Below are 8,788 nucleotides of genomic sequence, written 5' to 3'. Positions count from 1 at the left end.
CAAAACGTAATCTTTTTGCTTAAAAAAAAGAATGTTTTTTTCATATTAATTAAATTATAAATTTAGTTTTTAAATTATCAAATTTGTATCTAAATTGTCTATTATTAGATTCTCAAACTTCCATTTATTTTTCTTTTAAGTAAGTTTCTAAATTTAATATTAAAAATTTGCAAATTAATTAATATATAAAATATAAAAACTAATTTTATATCTAACCCAATCATAAACTTTCAATTCAGTGTGAGTTTCAATAAATGCCAATATGTAAAAAAAATAAAAATAAAAAAGACAATACAAAAATTTTAGACCCACTAAACACAAAATTAAAAGACCAAGAACCAAAAAAAATTGAGAGATATTAGACACGACATGTCGACACTTTTTAAAATCAGTTTAATCTTATTTCATTGATTTTGTTTCGACAGTAAGAACGAAGTTTATGTCGAACCATGAACATGGAAGGTGAACGTGTTACCGTGTTATCGAAAGTAAAAAATCAGCCTTCACAAACTCCTTTCTCAAGCATGTAAAAAAATCAGCTGAAATAAGTGGAACTAAACAGTAAATCACATTTAATTATTATACCTCCTTAATAACCCAAAAAAAAAGAGAGTGAACTATTAAATTCTTCTCTTCTAATACTTAATAGCAGAACGTAGAAATACAGTTTATCCTTAAAAACTAAACAGAAATCAGCCATTGAGGAGATAGATAATAAGCAAAGTGATAGATACTACATGGCCATCGATCTATCTATCTCTCTATGCACTCAGAGTCAAGGAGATAACCGAAGAGAGTTTGAACTTACGAGCTTTCGACGAATTTTGAGGTTGAAACAAAATCTCTGTGCTCGATCTTACTGTCACTTCTTTCCACTCTGAAGTTGGAGCTAAGCCCCCACTTCGGTTATCGCGTGGACCGTATAATACTTGTAGCCTTGTAGGAGCTGCAATTGGTATTTATACACAAGTAAGAAGACAAATAATACAATCACAATAGCTTCACCAATTTGAAGATAACATATTAAGGGTAACATACAAGGGATGGTAGCTTAGCTTATAGTAATGCTGTTAATTCAATGATAAATGATGATATGACTATAAGACTTGGCTAGTTCGACGGGGCAAATGTTAAAAAAGAGCTATCCAACTGGAATAGAGTTGAATGTTGTGAGATCCCACATCGGTTGGGGAGGATAACGAAACACTCTTTATAAGGGTATGGAAACTTCTCCCTAACAGACACATTTTAAAAACCTCGAAGGAAAGCCCAAAGAAGACAATATCTGCTAGCGGTACATTCGGGCCTTTACAAATGTTCTATACCTTATCCTACGAAGCAAGTATGAGTTGGAGCATGATACATCCAGATCCAGCTATCTACTTCCATTCAATAGACCTTTTGGACACTTCCCCCCAAGATCGCAAGATCCAGCCAAGGGGGAACGCTGGTGGGGTTGGAGTAATGGCATTAAAATCCCACCAAAATCAGCGGAGCAAGGAACAGTTCCTTGCTTAGCTTGACCACAGAAATATTCCCATCTTAAAATATCCCACTATTCTCCTAAAATTGCCCCATGTTAGAGATGTAAAAATTGTAAACAGTCAAGCGTCAGCCTCATCTACGACTGAACAGATTATAAACCCAAGGTACAACAGGATCAGCTCAAGAAACCTCGAAAAGTAGAAAGGACCATCATTTAAATCCACCACATGATGCTTTCCTCTGAATGACAATGATAGGTTTAAAGCTTCTGAAGCGCAAATGCTAAAGAAAACAATTGATATGGAAATATACACAACTGGTGCAAAACGAATAACAGGATTGATATGGAAATATACACAACTGGTGCAAAATTTTTCTTTTTGTTCTTTGAGATTTCTATAACATTAGGGAGAGCTCATCAAAACAATACGAGATAAACATAAATTGAGCTTCCTCAAGATCGCAGGGATCGAAGTTTAAGTACAGCTGAGAGTGAAACTAAGGGGTGTTTGAATTGAGGAGTTGGGAAAGGTGTAGTTATTAAGTCTACTCCACCCCTTGTTTGGCCAAGAGTTGTTAGATATGGGTAACTTGGGAAGTAGGATAGGGTGGGGAGTTATTAACTTCCCACGTGGAGTAGACTTTTTCAATAAATTTTATAATAATTAAAATATAAAATATAACTTAAAAAATCATTATTTGAAATCATAACGCAGATCACAGTACTACAAAACAATTTTTTTAGTTTATAAAACTCTTCCTACCTCTCTTCCACTACATATCACCTACAATTTAAATTAAAATTTCTTATAACAAATAATAAAAATATTATGTTATTTGTGGTACTTTATTTTAAACTTAATAAAATAAAAGTAGAACCACAAATAACATAAATATAGAATATTTTGAACAAAAGAATGTGTACAATACTCATTTTGAACTTAATCATGTTAAAATAGCATAAATATATGATTTTTTATTTTTTAACTTAGTTATTTATATTTTAAAACTTCAATGTATTTCATTTTAAACTAATCAATCTTTAGAGGAACGAATATATATTAATTAAAACTTTTGAAAATCCTATAGTTGAACAGTACAACAAGATTGTAGGAAAAAAAACAGCCAATGTAAACTACGACTCAATAACTTTGTATTAAGAAACTTTGCACTCCAAACACAGACTAAATAACTCTCCCGAACTATTGGACTCTCCATACTAAACAACTCTACACCCTAACTAATCAACACGGATTAAATAACTCTCCAGTCTAGATAAAAGAACTTCATGTTAAATAACTCTGGAGAACACCCCTAAGAGAGCATAGAAGCAATGGAATCTCCATCGCTGGCTAACTTAATAGATTTGGGATGACACAGACAAGTACAATGTTAGAGAAAATGGAAAATTAGAGGGGAATTAAGAGCTGATCAATCAATAGTAAATGTTGAAAATCATGAATTATTGGCTCCTCCATTTCATAACATAAAAGTGATAAAGCAAACAGTTGAAGACTCTTATCAAGTAGTAAAAATGCAGAACATTACCGAATNACAGTTGATGACTCTTATCAAGTAGTAAAAATGCAGAACATTACCGAAACCAAGCATGCTCGTCTTTTGAATGGTCAGATGACTAATTTTTGACCGTTTGATATCTCTCAAATCCTGAACATCTTCTTCCTTGCCCTTGAATTCCAGAAATTCTCCAAGTATATATTTCCCTTTGAGCTCCAGTCTGAAGAGAAGGGAATATAAAAGTTCACACAAAAAGTATTATTTCTATTTTTCTCTCTATTTTCTTTACAACCTTCTGATCTTGAAGTTTAGATAACCAACTATGCATGAAGGCATAGATTTGACCAGAATAATAAATAAAAATGCTGAAGCACGAGTTCTGTAATCATCCATAGTCCTATACCAAAACCCAATCCTGGTCACACATCACTGGTAAAGGACTATGGATGATTTTCTAAAATGCCGTAAAATTATGTGCACATGTTAGTAATAACAATAAGCATGCTTTTTTTATGAAAAAACAAAAATACCACAATGCATTTTACTGATTTTTTTTTTTTTCTACGTTGCATAGATGTTGAACTTACTTATCCCACATCGGTGCAGTGCCAAGGATAGCTTTAAGCTTTTGATCCAGAGGTTCATCCTGCAACTCTTTCTTTCCACGAAATGCACCTTTCATCCAGCCAGAGAAGGAACTGTGTCCCGGTTTCAGCTGCATCCACTGGTCATAGGTAGTAACTTCGGGAGGAAATAACCCTGAGTCAATTGTACTGTAAGGGGAAAATGCAGCTGTTAGAATTTTCTTACAACTTGAAAACTCTACCATCACTTTACACAAGAATGATTTTTCTCCTAAATGCTTGATGTATATACAGTAAGCCCATACAAATATTGGCCATATTTATCATACATTAGATTTATAGAACCATACATTTATCATGATCTGTTGATTGGAATCATTTTTTTTTTTTAGTACAATAAACGTGGGAGTATTGGGATTTAAACCTCGGACCTCAAGGGAAGAAGTATATGATAATTACTGCTGAGATATGCTCACATTGGCTAGAGAATCATCTTTTTACTCAAATGACTTTAAAAACATTGGATGCCCCCATGCATAAACCTAATAATAGGTCAGAAGCAAAGGAAAAGGAAAGTACACATGCAGAATTTAGACCCTACAGCTCATCCAAATCTAACTCAAACCATTCTTGTGCCCCTCATCTTTCAGAGTCTTCCCTCTATTCTTCTCACGCAATATCCCCCAACTAAAAAATTCACATCACCCCCATGGAGAAGAACACAACTCCATCTTCAGCTACTACTCACATACTCCTACTGATGAAAGTGTTCTGTCTTGTTCTGCTTTCTTTCTCCTACCTAGATAAACTGAATGGAAAGCCTACAGCGGCCTTCACGATCATTTCATCAAATTTACAACATAGTTAAAGTCGTTTCTTGATATTGAAAAGTTTAGAACTTCTGTTCATTGGTGAGGCATGAGGCATGAGACATGAAATGATGAAATTAATCAGATTCAAAATTTCAGCAAAATCAGAACATATAGACTGTTGTCTATAATACCAATTAATTGAACAGATAGGCAACTTCAGCTATGTCAAAGCAACCTCTAATTTAAATACACTGTTTGCAGTACCAATTAGACGAATTTTACAAAATTTTATGGACTATTGATGTCACTACGCAAATTTCACCTTCTCTCATTAATAAATTTTTTGGCAAAGAAAAAAAAATCATTGATGTTGGGAAAAGCTACAAACAAAAGTATAGAATCCTTTAGGAGTTATGAAAAATAACAGCCTAATTGCACTTATTTACATAATGGAACTTGAGAGAAGCACCACTTAGAATAATGAAATTGGGCTATCCCAAACCCTATCCTTCTCACTAAATAGTTTGGACTCCTCCAGTTTAAAATTTGAGCAAAATTATTCGAACTCATATTCAAGAAGGCGGGCATTTGTACAGACCAGGTCCCATCCAGTTAAATTTTTGGACTACTAAACATTCAGAGTTATATAGACAACATCTGATAAATGGTTGTCCGATAAATGATTCAATGTCAATTTCTGAACTTCTATAACATTAATTATCAGAAGTAAAAAGATAACAAAACTTGAGATCATTTTAAGAAAAGTAAAATTTCTCAATAATCATACCATGAACAAGTTCCAACTCATTACCGGAATTTGGGATTTGGAAGAACAACTTTGCATGACAAATATCCTTCTGGAAGATCCACTCCTCTTTGTTCAAGGTAAGATTCAAGGACTGGTATCAATTGTTTGGTCTCTTCAACCTGAAATCAGAATAACAGTATATAACAGTATATAACAGTTTGGAAAAAGCAAAATTAAAAAGCATTTGATCATTCACATGACATAAGTTTCTATATTATAATAAAGCTGCCTATCCAAAATCCGCAGTACATAACCAAGCATCAGAGACAAAACACTGATAAATAATTTTTTATGGAAGAAAACTTATTCACGCTGAACTTATATTCTTTTCCAGCCACCTAATTCTCTGTGTGCTAGAACTAGTTCAAATCCACACCAATAAAATCAAATAAAGATGAAAAAGAATTATAAACCAGTTGCCATACTGACTTGTAGATGCATAGGCTACTTAATGAATAGGAAAATTTTAAACCATACCAATATGTAGAGATACCTCTATCAGCAACAACAGTGCAATACTAGTCAGTATGTACAACATGATTAATTGGCAGATTTTCAGGTACAAGTAAAATAGGCATTACAGCTTACACATGCCAACTATTATGCTATTGATATATCAACATCTGGGAATTATGACATTCAACATTATTTACAAATTTCCTCCGTAACAGAAAATTTAATGGTCTAGAAGAAAAATTATGGAAGCTAAAGCAATAAAAATTCAACTATCACTTACAGGGTCAGGAAGAGTCTTTGCCTTATGCTTTCCGTCATCACAAACCCAGGAACCATCCGAATTGATGGAGACAAATCCCGATAAGTTCTTCACAGATATCAGCAATAACTCCCTGTAAATGAATTAACTAACGTAAAATTAAGAAAGTCGAATCAAACTATCACAGCATGAATGTTATTGTGAATCAATATATATATCTTAGTTATAGGAATCCATTAGTTAATTGCCCTTTATGGTAATTTTACATTCAATTAGTTCAGGAGTATTGTTGTTAAACTAGCTGAACAAGGATTATCAAGAATAATATCCCACTAAGTTACCAATCATCAAATCACTTGGTCTATAAAGAATCAGGTTCTACAATAGCTATTTAAGTATTGGAAAAAAATCTTGGCTTGATTGTTTACTCTTATCTCTACCTTACCAACATCGTTCAATGTGGCTAACAGTAAGGTTTAAGAATTGATAGATATCGATTCATTGGACAAACGTCAAGACCCTCAACTTTAGAAGACCTTTTGCTGGGGAGATGGTTATGATTCTCATTAGTCCTTGGACAATTCTAGCTTTTTCTTGGCGGGATCTACTTCCAAGCCAAACACAAATTTGCTACAGCTAAATGGAAGGATTAGATAACCAAAACATCTTTCCATCTCTCTCAACAAAACACACAAAATTCATCAAGTAATCCTTGTATTATCACCTTCCCTAGTTGGTGTATTCTCTTCAAAATATGAAAATAATAATAATAACAATAATAATAATCATTTGTTCCTACGTTGTCCTTTCACCTTTGACCATTTTATTTTGGTGGAAAGNTTTCCATCTCTCTCAACAAAACACACAAAATTCATCAAGTAATCCTTGTATTATCACCTTCCCTAGTTGGTGTATTCTCTTCAAAATATGAAAATAATAATAATAACAATAATAATAATCATTTGTTCCTACGTTGTCCTTTCACCTTTGACCATTTTATTTTGGTGGAAAGGAAACTGTTAATCTACTTTAATTTTGATGTAGCTCTTCCAAGCTCTAACTGCAGGGATGTCGATCATTTCTTACAAGACTCCCTATTTAAAACAGAGACAAGGGTCCTGTTTTTTTGGTGCAATTCCATGAGTTATCCTTTGGTCTAGTTGGATAAAGAAAAATGGAAGGATTACACCAAGAAGCTGCCACAAAAGAAGATTTCCCAAACTTAAAAAAACTTAATCAATGAAGACCCTATTGCTCCCCTCAAGCCATACCAACAAAACTCGAGAATGAAAGAAGGAAGTCAACAAAACACATGAACAAAAGGAGAAATATACTAAAGTAAGAACAAAACGAAGCCTATTTGTGGTATACCTCGATTTTATTATTATTATTATTATTATTATTATTATTACACAAGTGTTATTCCTCAGCGTTCCTCAATGAATTACAAGGATCATCTAAACAAAGATCCTGGAAAGGCGTTATTTCACTAAGGAATGTCAAAAACTAATTTCCTTGGGCCGAAGAACATCAAATTTCACACCTAGAAAACGTTATCATGCCTTCTTAATTTCATTTTCACAGTAACTATCTAAGCATATAAAAAGAATGGAATTCTTTCTTTACAAGGACATGTCAGAATCAGAATGAGAATAGAAAAAGGCTACACAAAATAAAAACCACAAATTCTCACGCGAACAAAAAAAGAAAGTATCAGATTTGACAATGAAATAATGATTATTAAAATCGTTAGCAAGTCCACAAGATTTTTACCACATTATATCCATAGCTAAACAACATAATTTCAAAAGCAGTATTCATACTCTTTGGTGACCACCACGAGATCAATATTCCGCCGAGAACCGGTGTCAGCATCAGGAATCCGAAGCCCAATGTAAGCCTTACCACCATAAAGCTTTTCAAACCTACAAAAACAAAACAGAGAGACCAAATTAGAAGAATACAGGAAACAGGAACAAAAAAATAAACAATAAAAATAAAGTACAGCAACGGGGAATCGGAGTTTCATAAAACTTCAACAAGCCAATCCCAAGTCCTGTTCGCTTACTGGATTGTTTCAGAATCCAAACAGTCAATTACAAAAGAACTGATGAACCGACAAGGAGGAAAGAGGAAAAATGCAAATAATAGAAGCTGAATTATAGAGTACAGATGAAGTACCTAGTGGCGACGGCGAAAATAGCGTTAAAATCGGAGGTCTCAACCTCCATAACATCGTCGTCACCGGAGAAGAAAAGCTTGAACAAGGCATAAACGATCAGTCCACCGATAATCGCGACCCACATGATCGACCGGTTGATGAATTTCGTTCGGTGATCGACGGGACTTCCTAAGCTTGATGTCGTGAAAGAATAAATTCTCTTCGCACCGAAGGAACGAATTGAATATTTTGCTTTATGTTCGAAATTTCACGGAAAGGTAGAAAGGAAAACGATAATTGTTTAATTTCGATGATTTTTTTTTTTTTTGGTCTTTAGTGAATTTAAGTCTTAAATTATAGATTTAATATTGTTATCTTTATTTATTGTTATATTCTTTTTAATATTGTTTTTTTTTTTTAACGTATTAATTTAGCCTAAAGTTAAAAAATTTCGCAAGACACGGCCCCATCTGGCAAGCTTTCATTCACAACCGACTTGAACTGAAAACTGTCGAAAACCCCTCTGTTTGATCGACTGATTGTAAGCTTTCACGACCCTTCTTTAGAGTATTGGAGTTTGACTGTATATTTTAACCTCGGACTTAGAGATAGAGTGCAATGTTGGCACATTTATGTCATCTGATACTGTCCTAAAAAACTCATTCCCAAATGAAGCCGCCCAAGATACTTATCTTGCAATGCTCA

General features: G+C 33.6%; 1 protein-coding gene across 1 annotated transcript; it reads right to left on the bottom strand.

The window, feature by feature from the left end:
• Nucleotides 1–555: 555 nt before the first annotated feature.
• LOC111785525 lies at nucleotides 556–8,383 on the bottom strand. Its single transcript, XM_023665916.1, has 7 exons — nucleotides 8,104–8,383; nucleotides 7,746–7,847; nucleotides 5,944–6,055; nucleotides 5,211–5,326; nucleotides 3,591–3,776; nucleotides 3,084–3,223; nucleotides 556–946 (listed from the first exon to the last, which is right to left on the bottom strand). The coding sequence occupies exons 1-7, from the start codon at nucleotides 8,226–8,228 to the stop codon at nucleotides 762–764; spliced, it is 966 nt and encodes a 321-aa protein (XP_023521684.1). The 5' UTR covers nucleotides 8,229–8,383; the 3' UTR covers nucleotides 556–761.
• Between the last annotated feature and the right edge of the window lie 405 nt (nucleotides 8,384–8,788).

This window comes from Cucurbita pepo, unplaced genomic scaffold (assembly GCF_002806865.2).
Source record: "Cucurbita pepo subsp. pepo cultivar mu-cu-16 unplaced genomic scaffold, ASM280686v2 Cp4.1_scaffold000538, whole genome shotgun sequence".
Taxonomy (NCBI): domain Eukaryota; kingdom Viridiplantae; phylum Streptophyta; class Magnoliopsida; order Cucurbitales; family Cucurbitaceae; genus Cucurbita; species Cucurbita pepo.
This window is presented reverse-complemented; position numbering and strand designations above follow the sequence as displayed.